General features: G+C 39.4%; 1 protein-coding gene across 1 annotated transcript; it reads right to left on the bottom strand.

The window, feature by feature from the left end:
* Positions 1 to 291: 291 nt before the first annotated feature.
* Positions 292 to 7,347, bottom strand: LOC105996613 (selenoprotein K). Its single transcript, XM_013030798.1, has 5 exons — positions 7,196 to 7,347; positions 4,492 to 4,582; positions 2,218 to 2,301; positions 1,117 to 1,203; positions 292 to 757 (listed from the first exon to the last, which is right to left on the bottom strand). The coding sequence occupies exons 1-4, from the start codon at positions 7,212 to 7,214 to the stop codon at positions 1,122 to 1,124; spliced, it is 276 nt and encodes a 91-aa protein (XP_012886252.1). The 5' UTR covers positions 7,215 to 7,347; the 3' UTR covers positions 292 to 757; positions 1,117 to 1,121.
* Between the last annotated feature and the right edge of the window lie 9,401 nt (positions 7,348 to 16,748).

Below are 16,748 nucleotides of genomic sequence, written 5' to 3'. Positions count from 1 at the left end.
AAATAAAAAGGCTGGATAAAGAAAAAATTCTCATAGAGATTTCTGCTGTGTAAAAGACATGAACGCTATCACTATTCAGATGGGGTCTAAAACCAATTGGCATAATCTTAAGGAATGGTATTGAATTCAAATAGAATTGAAGTCCATGCCGCTATGATTACCTAGTTTATCTTCATTCTGAAGCTAGATCTTGCTGAGTTTATAACCCTAACAATAACGTTTGATAACAAATTAGATAATGTATTAAAGATTCATAGGACAAATACATTAAAAAATTCAAAAGCACACTTATTATATGCATACTACTGAAATAGTGTAGTTTATTTATAAATGAAAACAAATGAACAATGAACAGCATTTCAGAAATTGAAAAAAAGGTGACACTAACAGTTCTTTAATACAGTACAGTATAGCCTTTATTTTCTTCAGATTTAGAGGTTTTAGATTACATACAAAGATTCAAAGTCAAATTTTGCAACCTAAAAAGATTTACTAATTAAAACTATGTTAATACTTTAATAAACTATACAAAAAGGATGAGACAAACATGTGTATTTATAGAACTGCTATCAGTCAGGCCAGATCCCTGTGGAGGGAATTCCCAGCATGACGTCATTCACCTGTGAGGACACAGAGCAATCTTTGTTTGGACATACACATTCATCTTCTTATCTAGAACTATCAGCCTTCCATTCTTGATCTTTTCCTTCTATGAATGTGCATGTCAAGTTGTCTGCTTCTTAGAGCAGACATTTACCTAAAACAAGAGATTATAACCTTTAGTAGCTAGTATAACACTGGAAATGTATATAAAGATTAACATGAAATTCCTGGGGGTTGAAAGGGAAGAGTGAAGCAAGCTAATAACTAAAGTGGTCTAAGGAATGGGACAGGGAAAGAGAAAATAAAAATCTCAACCTATTATTTGTTACATAATCTTCCTCAAATGATATTGATTAAAAACAGTCAATCAGTTTTTCTAGAGTGAAGGCATATTTTTTTCCAAATAGAGTAAATGTTAAATGTTATATAACTTCTTTTCCTAAAAAAAAAAACATTCCTCAAGAAGCATTTTCAAGATAAAATTCTACAGAATAATTTCAGATTTTAAGTTACCTTCCTCATCCACCAGCCATTGGAGGGGGACTGGGGCCACGAAGATGATTGATACGACCCATTCTTCGGGGAGGGTTTCCTGGTGGCCTAATAATAAAAGATAAAGTTATATAGCTACTATTTGATAAACACAACTTCAACTGGTTCTTTTTAAGTGTTTAATTGGACTCTTCTTTTTCAGCAACTACAGGATCTTGAAAGATTCTTTAACTAGAAACTACCATTCAGGTTAGACAAAAATTCAAACACAGAGATCAGATACATAAAACACTTGAGGAAACTGAGTCAAGCAAGGCTTATGATGAGTTGTGCTACCTCCTGAAAGTGCTCAGGCAAAAGGCAGCACTAGCTGACTTCTACAATATGGAAACACAGACCCAGCCCAGTGCTATTTTTTTTTTTCTGTCGGTCTTGAGGCTTGAACTCTGGGCCTAGGAGCTATCCTTGAGCTCTTCAGCTCAAGACAAGTGCTCTATCACTTGAGACAGAGTGCCACCTCTGTATTTTTGGTGGTTAACTGAAAATAAGAGTCTCATGGACTTTCCTGCCCAGGCTGGCTTTGAACCATGATCCTTAGATCTCAGCCTCCTGAGGATTACAGGTATGAGCCACTGGTTCCAGGCGTCCAGGAATTCCTGCTTGCTTGCTTCCTTTCTCTTTCTTTCCTTCCTTTTCTTTTTTCTTTTTCCCAGTAGTGGGGCCTGAACTCAGGGCCTAGGAACTGACCCTGAGTTTTTTTGTTCAAGACTAGTGCTCTACCACTTTGAGCCACAGTGCCACTTCACCCAGTGCTGCTTTAGCTGACATTTTCATTAGCAGCTATAAATTCAAATTGCAAAGGAAAATCTCTAGATTTTAACATTGGCCGTCCATCTTCATCCTCTAGGGCAAACTTTTCCCATAGAATATACAATATTTATTTTAGCTTTGCCAGATTAACTGTTTATCGAATGGAGGCAACTTGACTTTTATTTATAGTAATCCATGAATTTTGTGAAATGAGATTTGAACTTTAATTTCGTATGTCTTAACACTACCTAAAATACTGAAAATAATTAAAAGATGCAAAGGAGTAAACAACTATTATCAATGAAGCCATACCCTCTTCCATCATCATATCTGGAATCCGATGAGCTTCCATAGCCTCTTCCTTTCTTCACATCTTGTTGTAGCAGAGTTTTGAAACTGAAACCAGAGGCAGAAAACAACAGAGTATCACTTTTGAAACCATTATAAAACACAGTATCATCTCTATGAGAGGTAGTGTACACTAGATGATTTCCAAATTCACATATCTTGGACGCTATGATCTAGCTTATACTACTATCTTTTTTTTTTTTTGTCGGTCATGGGGCTTGAACTCTGGGCCTGGGCGATATCCCTGAGCTCTTCAGCTCCAGGCAAGTGCTATACCCTTTAGCCACAGCGCCACTTCTGGTTTTCTAGTGGTTTATTGGAGATCAGAGTCTCACAGACTTTTCTGCCCGGGCTGGCTTTGAACCGTGATCCTCAGATCTTAGCCTCCTGAGTAGCTAGGATTACAGGCGTGAGCCACCAGCGCCCGGCACTACTATCTATCTTAAGTATGCACCTAAACAGAATGTGCTATGTACTCTGCCAAATAATAGTATCTTCTATTTCTTATTTGTTAACAACTCCCTAAACAGTACGAAACCAGTCACTCTTGACTTCCTTCTTCCAGTCGGTATCTGTTTTCATATTATCTTATATCCCTTGCCACTGCATTTCTCCTCTGTCATAACCTGTCCAAGATCAGCTTGGAGAAGAAGAGGCTGAGAGTAGACATCAGAGGCATAGGGTTTTATGAAAATCCACTGAAATGGACAAGGTTTTAATAGTTAAAAAATTATATAATAAAGAACTGGTTAAATTTTATCTGTTCTACATAAATCCTAACAATTTAAAAAGAGATAGCTACCTCAGATATTTTAAAAATCAAGATTTATAGTATAACATGAGACATCAAGTTGTATACACAAATGGGAAATCAAGAATAAGTAGAGAAAAGTGAGGCATAGTAACTTGACAGACTGGATAGGTCTGACTGCAGGCTGACAGAGTTACCACTAAGGTTAAGACACAAGTTTTGCCAATCAAATGAACTGATATTCATTAATCAACAGGTTATGGAAGCCTATCACTAAACAAATCTCAATTTGCCTTTGAAAAGCTAGCTAGGAAGTGGCACTGTGGCTCAAGTGATAGAGCATTAGCCTTGAGCCGAAGAGTTCAGGGACAGTGCCCAGGCCCAGAGTTCAAGCCCCCCACCTGACCAAAAAAAAAAAAGGAAAACATTCTATATGATGTTTGGGCTGGGAAGGTGGCTCAGTGGTACAGTGTTCGCCTAGCATGCATGAGGCCCTGGGTTCAATTCCTCAGTACCACATACATAGAAAAAGCCAGAAGTGGTAGAGTGCTAGCCTTGATATAAAGAAGCTTAGGGACAGTGCGCAGGCCTGAGTGCAAGCCCCAGGACTGATGAAAAAAAAAAAGCTAGCTAAATAATTACAATTAGGGATGAGAACGTGGCTTAGTGATAGAGTGCCTGCCTAGCACTCATGAAGCCCTGGGTTCAATTCCTCAGTACCACATAAACAGAAAGAGCCAGAATTGGTGCTGTGGAAGTGGTAGAGCACTAGCCTTAAGCAAAAAGAAGCTCAGGGACAGTCCCAGAGTTCAGGCCCTGGACTGGCAAAAAAAAAAAATTACAATTAGGTGCTTTAGGGCTGTGAAATTGGCTCAGTGGTAGAATGGCTGCCTTGCATTCATGAGGCCCTGGGTTTAATTCCTCAGCACCACAGAAGCAGAAAAAAGCTGGAAGTGTCGCTGTGGCTCAAGTGGTAGGGCGCTAGCCTTGAGTTGAAGAGTTAGGGACAGTGCCCAGGCCTAGAGTTCAGGCCCCACCCACAACTGACCAAAAAAAAAAAAGTGCTTCAAGCAGGGCACTCACACCTGTAATCCTAGCTACTTAGGAGGCTCAGATCTGAGGAAAGTGGTTCAAAGCCAGCCCGGACAGGAAAGTCCCTGAGACTCTCATCTCCAATAAATCACCAGAAAACTGGAAGTGGCACTGTGGCTCAAGTAGTAGAGCTGAAGAGCTCAGGGACAGCACCCAGGCCCAGAGTTCAAGACCCATGACTGACCAAAAAAAAAAAAGTGCTTCAGATGAGACTAAGATATAAATTTTTAAAAGTGTTAACGATAAATCCCCCCTTTGTATAATACAAGCTCATTTTTTAAAATGTTAAAAAAAAGTGCTTTAGAAAAGCTGAGCTCATTCCACATAACCAACATATAATATATCTAATGTTAATTCTGTAAGAGATCAGCTCAATTGAGCACTATTATACTTACAACAAAACGACAAACTCTGCTATTCCCCAGAAGAAATCTGTTATCAAAGATAGTCTCCACGGGGATTGACTCCGGCTGTCCAACACTTGCCCTATAGACAAGAATAAAGAAGCTTCTTGAGTGCTACAAATCTCTAACCCAAAGAGATTAATACGTTAACAATAATAAACACATTTCAACGTATCTATTTTTTCCAGTCAATGTAAAAATAAGTATACTATGTCCATCCTCCTCCCTGCCCACATCTCTGGTAAAATGCATATAACATAATAAAACATTTTAGTGCCTGACACTGTTGACATTTTAGTGATGTTAATTTATAAAATTTACTATTACTATTTTAACTAAGTTTAAGTGTGAAGCTGTGTGGCATAAATACATTCACCTAGTTGTATTGATATCACCACCATCTACTTCTAAAGTGGACACCTTGCCCAGCTGAAACTCATTAAACTGAATTTGATTATGGAAAGAGTCTCATATAACAGGAACCAATTTCTATTTTTTATGATTGGCTCATTTTACTTTGCATAATTTTTTAAGGTTCATCCACACTCTAGGGTATGTAAAATTTTCTTTCCTTCTTAAAGATGGACTGATACTCCTGTGTGTGTATGTGAGTGTTTAAGAGAGACAGAGAGAGACAGAGACACTACATTTTTGTTATCCATCTGTCAATGAACCCTTGAAATACTTGTGAAATACACTGCAATAAACATGGGCATACATCTGTTTACTCAAGCATTTGTTAGAAATAAATGGGCTGGGTGAACATAAAGGGGTGGTTACACCTCTGCTTCCATTAACTGTGTTCAGAGCACTTCTTTTCAATTGCAAAGTCCTTGCTTGTTGTAAGGCAAAAAGATCATATATACTCTTTTTAGAATTATTTTGACAAATTCTTATAAATCAAAGTGTCTCTTAGCTACAAGTACTGAAGAGAACTCGTTCTTCAGTAAAATGACTATTTTAACAGGATGTTCCTGATTGAATAGATTCCAGTTTCATCTCAAGCAAAACTGATTCTATTTTTAAAGAGAAACACAACACAAAAAGTACTATAGTTTCAGCCTTGCAAAATCAAGAAGCCAGAATATCTGTATGAAAGAACAGCTTTAGCCAGGTGCAGGTAATCCTAGCTACTCAGGAGGCTGAGATGTGCAAAATAAAAGATCTTAACAGGATTTAAGTGACTCAAACAAGATGATGCACACATATTAAGGCACTTTATAAATAAGGTACTTAATAATGCATAAATAGAAGCTACCAGTCTTAATCACAAAGAATAGAAACACAAACTAAAATTTCCAAGTGCCCAAGTTAAGAGAAAATGGGAGATTAAATAGGACTGTATCTGTGACACATTTTATCTATGAAGGAAGATGATAAAACTATCATCATTGAAAAGTTGTTGAATAGTTGTGTTGAGGAAATAGGGGCAGCTAGAGTAATCTAAAGAATCAATCTAAAGTGCTGTGTATCCATGTGTGAAATATCATGAAACCCCTTAAAAAATGAGTGACAGCCCTAATACTGGTGGAATGAGGAGGGTGAACAGAAAGGGTGAGAGTGAATATGGGATCATTATGTGTAAAAATGAAACAATGAAGCTTGCTGAAATTGGTTTGGGAAGGGGGTGAGGCAAGGAAGGAGAGTGACAGAGCTGGTGTGAGATCAAGATACACTATACATATATGGGTATGTCAGAAAGAACTTACCTCCACACACTTGTACAACTGTGCTAATAAAAATGGAAAATAATTATAATGGCAATTTAATTTTAACCCCTTACAAATTCGTACAACTAACTGATGCTAATAAAAATGGAAAAGAATTACTAAACAACAAAATAAGGTGGGAGATGAGGTTTTGGAAAGGAATGAAAAATACACTCAACTGAGGTTCTCAACTGACTCGAGATACACACAGGACTCCAACGGAACTAGCATTTACTTCAGTAATCTAAGAACTATTTGCTAAGACAACACCAAGGAATTTCATTTAAGGAAAACAGATTGTTCCAGTGCTGGTCTGACTTATTCACGCTGTCATTCCTTTCCAGTTATTTTCTTTGTGAATTACGACCCTCTTTTTTTTTTAATTCCAGTAATAATCAACTTGCTGCTCGTGGATGAACTTTTTCCCTGAGCTCCTTGACATTTGGGCAAAATATTACCATGTATGACTAGCTACGCTCTTGGAGGGAGAAAAGCTCATCCAAAATTGTTCTTTAATGATCATCTTAGCTCAACTCCATTCTTTTCCCTTGCAGGCCACAGAACGAGGCAATACAGTTGATAACAAAGCGGCGACGCCAGCCCACTTGGCTTGACTGAGCAAGCAATTTAAGCGATCTGCACTTTCTTCATCGAAAGAAGCCAATTCTGCCAGTGCCCAACCCAAAGCGCTAGGTACACAGGGTCTACGGGGGTTTTCACTAGTAATTCAGGATGGCCGCACCTGAGAGGAAGGAAAGCCACTTGTCCCAACAAGAAAAAGCGAGGGAGCTCAGTACCAATCAGTGCCCAGAAGGGATCGGGGACCAGAAGCCGACGCGCTGAAGGCCCGAGCGACCTCGCCTCGGGCTCCGCCGGGCCGCTAGGCACTGATGCCGGGAAAAGTCACCGGCGAGCGAGGGCAGCAGAAACTTGGGGTCTAGCCTCTCAGGTCCCAGAGATCGCCCCCCGCAGCACCTCCAACTCACCATTCGAGATGTAAACCATCTTGCTCCCAGCTTCCGGCTGGCTAAAACACACACACACACACACACACACACACACAAAATAAACCCAACACACACAAACACACACACACAAAAACAACTAACGCCTCCTTCGGCTTCCGTACCTAGGTTATCGCCCCGCCCACTAAAAACGTCACAGGCCACGATTGGACCACCCATTGGCTGCTTGGGAAACACGTTCCGGATTGGAGATTTGCCCGGTCACGCACTCAACTTCCTTTCAGGTGGAGGTGGTGTGGTAAGCGACCGGATGTGACGTCCGCGTGACCAGGCGCGCCATTTCCGCACGTCTCTAAAAGTGGAGGCTGTGGAGCTGCTTTGCACGTGTGGCGAGCGAGGGCGAGGAGCCGCTTCCTAGCGGAGAGTCATATACTCTGTCCGGGTAGGCAGGCCTTGAAGAACGCTGACAGGGCTAAACTCCTCCGGAACTTTCCAGCCCTGTTACTGTTTCTGGGTGGAAGTTTGGCGTCACGTGGTGTCTGTACCGTAAAGCTCCGAGTGGTCGCGCCTCCGGGCGGTCTCCGGGCGGCCCTCCGACTAGTGCTTATTCCGTTTGACACCAGCCTTCTGCCCCGGCTTCAGCAGTCCTGGAGCTTTGAGGACAGCACGACGCTTTCCTCCGCGTGTTAGCACTGGCTGCTGCCTGTCGGGATTGTGGAGGTGACACCTGAATTAATTGGGTGCCGAGGACGTTCACGAAATATGGACCGCATTCCCTGCTGCCCCCGTCACGCTAAGTCTGGCCATCGCATTCTTAGTTCAAGGTGTTGGTGCTTACCTATGTAGAGTCCCAGACTTTTAAAAATTTTTTTTTACATTTTTAAAATACATTTTATTGTAAAAATACTGTACAGTTACATGAGTAAGGTAATGAGTACATTTCCTATTGAGCATTGATGCCTCCTCCTTTGTTTTTCCCCTATCTCACCAACTACTCCCCCACCTCCCACCCCAATGAGATCTTGCACATCTCATTGTTACAGTGGGTCAACCTGTATCCCTATTTAAATATTTTGTTTTTTCCCTTCCCCTCCCCCCCATTAGGAAAATGTATATAGAAGATGCAGGGCACCGCAATCAAATACAGTGAAAACAGGGGTTATACCGTGGGGGAGGGACATACCAAAGAAACAAAACAAAAAAAAATCACATAGTACATTATAAATACATTAAAAACAATAGTAAGAAAGAAAAAAAAACATTTGTGTCCCTATCTTGGGGTTCATTTCGCTTAACATCATCTTATCTGGTTATATGTACATAGCTTTTGACCTTTCTGCTTGCCCTAAACTTATACTAGTTATTGTAAATAAGGGAAACCATGGGACCTATGTTTTTAAGAATCCCTCAAGCTACTTGTTATATTGGGAAAAAGACCTTTTCTAAAGGAAATGTGAAAATTACATTTGGAGAATTACAAAATAGGTTAGTTAAGATTGTATATGTGAATGCCTAGAATTTACAGGGTGTTGTTTATTTTTGTGTGTGCCAGTTCTAGGGCTTGAGTGCTCCCTTGGTCTAAAGAGCTCAAGGCTACCACCTGAGCCAGAGCTCCACTTCTTGCTTCATTGTGGTTAATTGCAAAGTAGAGTCTCAAGGACTTGCCTGACCTGTTTGAACCGCAATCCTCAAGTTTCAGGTCTCCTGAGCAGCTAGGATTACAAGCATGATCCATAGACACTCTGAGATGATGATTTAATTTCATGTTGATTTGAGAGATGAGATTTTGTTAGGAAACTTAGTCATGATGGTATTAGAATAAAGAAAGAGCAGAAAATGAACTTAACAGACCCAACAGATTTGAGAGGGATGGCATAGTCTTCCAGACAGACTGGAGAGACAAAGACATACTCTCTTACAACTGAGGTCTCCTTTAGTTAGGCAGAGTGAGTGAAGTCAGGTGGGGCAGGGGTCAGGGGTGGTTTGTCACAGAAAGGAAGGCAGGGTGAGAACAGATTGAATCTTATCTTGAGATTTAGGGCAGTGTCTGTTTTACAAGTCAACAAATGATCGGCCTTCCATTCACAGGTTATCTCTTAAAACTGCTGTGTCTGGAAAGAGGGTGGGAGATAATTCATATTCAACAAGGTCTGCAGCAGGGCAGTTTTTATGGATTGAGTTGGGGGGCGAGGTGAGTGTTTTGACTTTAAGTCATTCTCCATCATTCTTAACTCTGGAAGCACAAGAAAAATGAGTGTGTGGTGGTGTTTTTTCTGGCTACTTCCTACTGGCCCGGGTCCAAGGAAGGGAGTAAAGGTTTTATGCTTTCAGAGTAGGTTCTTAAACTTTTGAGCAGAAAAATGGTTTTGACACACTTTCAGGTTTGCTTCCTCAGAGATGGCTGGTATGTGATTGGTCAAAAACTTCTGAAAAATATTTTTTTAAAGGTATATTACTATATGGGTGGCTCACCCATATAATCCTAGCTACTCAGGAGGCTGAGATCTGAGGATCACAGTTCAAAGTCAGCTTGGGCAGGAAAGTTAGTGAGACTCTGATCTCCAGTTAACTACCAGAAAACTGGAAGTGGCGCTGTGGCTCAAGTGGCAGAGCATTTACCTTGAACTGAAGAGCTGAGGGATGCAACCAGGCCCAGAGTTTAAGCCCCACAACTGACCCCCCCCAAAAAATGAAAGATTAATGTAACATCTGTTTTCATATTGATGAATGTTGAAATGACAATATTGTGGATAATGGGTTAAATAAATTATTCAAAGTAACTTTACCTTTTTTTAAAAACCTTTTTGATATAAGTACTAGGTATTTTTTTTTTTTTTTGGCAGACCTGGGGCTTGAACTCAGGGCCTGGGCATTGTCGCTGAGTTTCTTTCACTCAAAGCTAGCACTCTACCACTTGAGCCACAGCACCACTTCTGGGTTTTTCTGTGTAATGTGGTACTGAGGAATGGAACCCAGGACTTCATGCATGCATGCAAGCACCTTACCTCTAAACCACATTCCCAGCCTACTAGCTATTTTAAATTGCATACATGGCTCACACTTATGTTACATTACATTTCTGTTAGACAGTACTAGACTAACCTTAGTGATCTAGCACAGAAAAGGCACCTAATAAATATTTATTATGTGGCTGAATGAATGGATAATCTAATACATATATACCCTATAGTAATCTAATATTAATATAGAGTTCACTGTGTCAGGCATTATTATTATTATTACATTGGTTGGTCATGGGGCTTGAACTCTGGGCCTAGGGCTGTCCTTGAGCTCTTCAGCTCAAGGCAAGTACTCTACCACTTGAGCCACAGCGCTATTTACAGTTTTCTGGTGGTTAATTGGTGATAAGAGTCTCATGGACTTTCCTGCCCCAGCTGGCTTTGAACTGTGATCCTCAGATCTCAATCTCTTGAGTAACTAGGATTACAGGTGTGAGCACCTGGCAGGTCAGGCATTATATTGTAAGCACTTTCCACTTATTAACTCACTTAACTTAAAATAATAGCTAACGTTTATATAGCATTTACCTATGCCAGTCAATGTCCTGAGTAATTCTCACGTATTCATTTAAGTCTTAACTCTACCAAGTGGGTTGTTATTATTGGTAGATGAGGAAAATAAATCATAAAGAATTGAAATGATTTATTCAAGGTAATACATGTCAAGATGTAGTTAGGATTAGGAGAAAGGGCTATAATTTGAACTATAGTTTGTGCTCTTAACCTCATGCTATGCTGTCTTTCCACACATAGCAAGGTATGTATGGAATTCATACTATATAATGGGAAATGCTTTCTGGAGACGATTTGAATCTATCTCAATTTTCTCAAACTTGTGAAACTGCTCTTCATAATTTTTTTTGGGGGGTCCGGTTGTGGGGCCTGAACTCTGGGCCTGGGCGCTGTCCCTCAGCTCTTCAGCTCAAGGTTAGCACTCTACCACTTGAGCCACAGTGCCACTTCCGGCTTTTTTTTTTCTGCTTATGTGGTGCTGAGGAATCGAACCCAGGGCCTCATGCATGCAAGGCAAGCGCTCTACCACTGAGCCACCTTCCCAGCCCTCTTCATAATTTTTTTTGTCTACAAACCCCAGCAAAATTCTTCTGAATATGTCTATGTGAATTACTTTCTTATCTTTGTATCAATGGCAGGAGGGACAGGCTGTTCAGAGTGACAAGTACTTCTGGAAGTGGAGTTAGAGTCAATCCTACTTAGGTCAGAGAACTTGGGAATTGGAGAGTGGTGAGTTTATTACAACATAGTGAAGGAGTCCTGGATTATATCAGCACAATAAATTGCCCTCAGCATTGACTTCAGGGAACGTGGGAAATAGAAGGCATTTATATTTACTGACCTTTTATGTGTTTTACAGTTATTGCCTTTTTAAAAATTTAATCTTGGCTCAGAAATCTTAGCTCTTCATTGTCTCATACTTCTCCCTTCTAGTCTTTCTTTTTCGGTGTGTGTGTGTGTGTGTGTGTACTTCTCCCTTCTAGTCTTTCTGGTGTGTGTGTGTGTGTGTGTGTGTGTACTTCTCCCTTCTAGTCTTTCTTTTTCGGTGTGTGTGTGTGTGTGTGTGTGTGTGTGTGTGTGTGTACTAGGGATCCAAGCCAGGGTCTCATGAATACTAGGTGTATATTCTCCCCCAGTCTCCATTAAGAGTTACTTTTTTAAACTATCTGAATTCATTGTCTATATCAGAATAAGAAAATGTTCATAATAACTTCATAGTGACACCATCCTTGAAGAACTTGGTTCTTTAAAAGATTAAGGTTTTCATTTGTTGTTTCCAAAGTATTTCTAAAAAGTTGTTCTTTTAGTTTTGTGAATGAGTTTTTTTAATATGTCTTGGATTCTGCAGGAATCTCTACCTGAAATACTTTCTCCTGACTGCTTACACATTTTCAGTTTCATTGATGAGTCTGTCCAGTTAAACTTTAATAGTGTATGTTTAAATGAATGAAGAATGTCTAGACTTTGCGGTTGCATTACTAGAAGAGAAATATTATTCCAGTTGTAATTTCTAACCTTTTACATACACATACTTTTATATATACACTTTCTCTTTCCTCTATCCCTCTCTCTCATTCACTCTGTACAGAGTGTAGCCCAGTCTGGTCTGTAACTTGCCAAATAGCACAAGCTAGCCTCAATCTCCTAATCGTCTGCTTCTGTTTCATAAATGCTTACATCACCATGCCCTATAGGAAAAGTTCATTCTTATGGTCCAGGGATGACTATTCATGGGAGGGCCAGGCTTGAAAGGATACTATTGAGTTGTTATGAGCTCAACTAGGTGATTAGAGACCCTGTCCTTTATGCCTCAATGTCACCATATCTTTCTCACTAATTATAAAACATAGCTTGGTTAATATTAACCAAGGTTAAAGGTAAGTCAATGAAAAAATCATTATTCACAAATGTGAGTAATTCATCTCTTCTGCTGTGAAATCCTATAACATTTTTTATGGGGAGCATGAAACAGAGGCTGAAAATGGAATCTGGCAGCTAAGGAAGTGTTGCTTGATATTTTTTGCATTTCTTTTGGATGTATTTAGCTACTCCTTAGTCTTTCACATTCAGTCTGAGACATTTCACAAGTATGTTGGCCACTATATGTGCAGAACAGTAGAGATGCAAGCAAAATGGCTACAGTCACCTTGAGTTTAGTCAGTACCCTTTGACCTCCTTTGCCTCTGTATTGTACGTCTCTGACTGGCAGGGGAGGGAAGAGATACAGAGGACATCAACTGGGATAGAAGCAAGACAGACCTGTCCTCAGACTTCCTACTGCCTCAGTGGTGAGAGCATAAACAATTCACATTAAGATTTAGTAGGCTAACTGGGAATTTAGGAGCTCAGCTTTAAGACTGTTCTCACTTGAGAAAGCCACCCAGAATATGATTCAAGTCATCCTTATCAAGTCAATGTTTTCAAAAATAGAAATTTCAGCCCTGCTAAATTTCATTTTCCATCATAAGCATTGAAAATGTTCATTAACTTAGCTTTTCCATTCCCACATCTTAGTCTAAAGAAACAATGAAGGATGTTCAAACAGACTTATGTGCAAGGACATTTATCTCAATGCTATTCAGAGTGAAAAAAAGGGATTTATACAACTTTGTAATGGTGGGGAGTTGATTAACTTTTATAATACAATTACATATTGTGTATTAAATAGTGGAAACAATTCATGACATACAAAATGGAAGAAATAGGTTATGAAATATACAGTATGATATTACTGCAAAAAGAAAATATAATTATATGATAATATAAAGGCATTATTGAAACATTAAGTTTTTCTTTGTGATTTTTCTATAGTTCCCAAATTTCTACAATAATCACATATTCCTTTTATAATAAGAAGTAAATGACAATTCATTTTGGGTAAATTGTAGTTGTTGGAAACTTAGGGTTCATTTCTATTTAAGTGTTTGAATACTTTTTTCTGAGATGCTGGGAAGTAAACCAGAGCCTTGAACATGTGTTCTTCCATCTGAACTGTGCCCCAGCTTTTTTATATTTCTGGTGTTTTAGAGACAGGGTCTCACTACTAGTGTAGCTTGGAGTTTAAAATTCTTCTGATTCCATCTCCTGAATATCTAGGATTGCAAGATGTAGGTCATGATAAGAGCTACTTTCAATAATTCTTTAACATGTATGTGTGGGGGGGGGTTGTATGAGTGGTAGAAGATAGACAAGACATTTACTCAGTTCAATTTTGGAGTACATTTTAAAGGCAATTTTATTTTTCTTAAGGTTATCTTTTGACTCTGCTTGATTGCTTTTGTGCCTACAAATGTGGCAGCCAGGTACCAGTGGCTTGTGCTTGTAATCCTAGCTACTCACAAGGCTGAGATCTGAGGATTGCGGTTCAAAGCCAGCTGGGGCAGGAAAGTTCATGAGACTCTTATCTCCAATAAACCACCAGAAAACTAGAAGTGGTGCTGTGACTCAAGTGATAGAGTGCTAGCCTTGAGCTGAAGAGTTGAGAGCAGTGCCCAGGCCCAGAGTTCAAGCCCCATGACCGACCAAAAAAAAAAAAAAAAGGAATATGTGGCATCCTACTGAAGTGAATTAGTTTAAATTAATGTTCTGTGTTTTTTTCTAAGAACAGAGTGCTGTGAGAATCAAGGAAATATAGTTTTGAATTCCTTGAGTATTCAAAAAAGTTTTGGCTAACAATAAAGTAAAGCTTCATGCATTCAAATTCTGTGAATGATCTTTTGGCCAGTGTACTTAATAAAAGCAGTTATATTAAACATTTTTATAGCCTTGTAATACTACTAATTTTAAGAATTAGTTTAAATAGGGCTATGGACTTCATAGTTCTTCATTTCGGTAGTAGACTGGATGTTGACATATGCTAAAAACATCTTGCCAGGATTTTAACTAGGCTAAAAAATGTGTATAGATTGTTGTTGTGTTTTTTAAAAATACATACAATGTATCTCAATCATGCTCACCCTTCTATCTCTTTCCTCTCCACTCCTCTTCTTTGCTCATATTCATCTTCTTTGCCTTCTTTGTTTGCCCCTCCTTACTGGTGGTACTCCTCCCCCAGCAGAGCCTGCTTTTCTTTCCTGTCATTCATTTTTAAGTGTGTATTAGTTGCACCAAATGGTTTCACCATACTATACGAGAGGTATACATATTACATTTAATCAGAATCGTCTGTTATTGATTTCTTATCCTGCACCCCTTTTTTGTGTTTCAATTGCTGGGAATGTATTTCAAATAGTACTCTTGATATAGTCAGAAGTGTCTCTATTCCTGCTCTTGATTTGCTTATGGCTCCTATCTTTCCTGGTAATACAGGTTAACCTCTAGCATTGTCCATTCATGTCCTTTACCCTGCCATGCATACTTGATAGGATCCATTTCTCTCCCACATCCTTTGCTTAACATTCTGGAATGTTAAGCAACTACCCCAGCCAATTACCCCACCCCTCTTTCTCAGTATACAGAGATGACTAGAGCTAGCATGTTTACTCTATCAGAGAGATCTAGAAGCCTGAGTCAATTTGCCACTTCATTGGGCAGCAATGGATTTTGTCTTTTGGGCACAACACAATGGATTCATTGTGGCACCATGCTGGATATCATAGGGGTGATGACCAATTTGGAGACAAGAGTTGGCAGTCTGGAAGTAGCATGCATGATTCATTACCTTCTGACTTGATCTTTCTACCAGTCTAGCCATAAGACACTCTCCATTTTCTTCCATTGTTCTATTTTGTTTTTGTACAGTACTGGAGCTTGAACTCAGGGCATTGCTCTGTGTTCACCTTTTTTTGCTCATGGCTAGCTGTCTACCACTTGAATCACATACCCAGTATAGCATCTTACTGATAATTAGAGACAGTCTTAATGACTTTTCTGATCAGACTGAAATTTGATCCTCAGACCTCAGTCTTCTGAGTATGTAGGATTTGAGGTGTGAGATAATGGAACCTATCTTGTGATACCCCATGACCCTGGTTGCTACATAGGCTGGTCACCTAGAAAGTTTTACTGAAATGCTTTCTCTCAGAGACCTTGTGATTTTACCCTCCTTTTTAGGTTCCATTTCATTTCCCATCACTCATGGCTAACTGCTACCTATCAATACAACTTGCTCTAATTCTGCTTTTTTTCCCCCTCCTTCTGTGATGCTGGGCATCCAATCTAGGACTTTGCAAATGCTAAATAATTGCTCTACCACTAAGCCAATACTCCGAGCTAACTGTAGTTCTCTTTCAATCTAAAAGCCTCAGTCAAAACTGACAGTTAATATACTGTTGCACATGTTTAGCACCATTGATCCTCACAATTTTCACTCCCATTTTATAGATGAAGATTGAAGTGTGGAGAGATTAGTAACTTGTTGATAGAGCTGGAACTGGAACAAGCAGTGCATCTTCACAGACTTTGCTATTAAGGAACTTTTGTTCTTTGATTGACAAATGCACAAATGACAAATAACAGAGAGAAGTTGAGGTGACAGAACCCCACACTAAATGCTTGTGGAATGTGGTTAGAGAGATTCAGAAAAGGAATCCTGAGAAGTAATTATTTAATTATATCTTGTAAGCTTTTGTTTTTTGGACAGGAGGAGTTCTGAGGGAGAAATGAAGGATGACAATGACATTCCATCCATCTTTCAGAATTCCTGTAACTTGAATCTCTGATTGATCACATACTTTAACCTAATAGGATCTAGATGGGATTAGCTAGTATGGACTACTTGGATTGTTTTTAATTTTATTTTTTATCATTTAGAGTTATGGGGAGATTGCATTTTTTTAATTACATTTAGTCCCTTGCGTTCTGGTCTGTGAATGGCTTCTACTTGGATTTCAAGTAGGCTCCTGGTAGGGTTGGGAGAAACTTCTTATAGAAAAGCAGAACCCAAATCTTTCCAGGCTCCATAATTTTGCTCTTGCTTCAGAAAAAGAAGTCATTTCTCCTGGGATGTTCTGTGCTTTATATTCTGAAATTTGCCACTGGCTGTTTCTTGGCGTGAGGTGAGAAGAGCAGTATGCAGTGCTGTAGAGGATGGAGGACAGCAG

This window comes from Dipodomys ordii, unplaced genomic scaffold (genome assembly GCF_000151885.1).
Source record: "Dipodomys ordii isolate 6190 unplaced genomic scaffold, Dord_2.0 Scaffold132, whole genome shotgun sequence".
Lineage (NCBI taxonomy): Eukaryota > Metazoa > Chordata > Mammalia > Rodentia > Heteromyidae > Dipodomys > Dipodomys ordii.
The sequence above is the reverse complement of the archived record's forward strand: the minus strand, read 5'-3'. Positions and strand labels throughout refer to the sequence as shown.

Coding starts and splice junctions, on each gene's coding strand:
- LOC105996613 (XM_013030798.1), bottom strand. Junction 2,302..4,491: donor GCAGAGTTTGTCGTTTTGTT/GTAAGTATAATA, acceptor CTCTGGTTTCAG/TTTCAAAACTCTGCTACAAC. Junction 1,204..2,217: donor AGATATGATGATGGAAGAGG/GTATGGCTTCAT, acceptor TTTTATTATTAG/GCCACCAGGAAACCCTCCCC.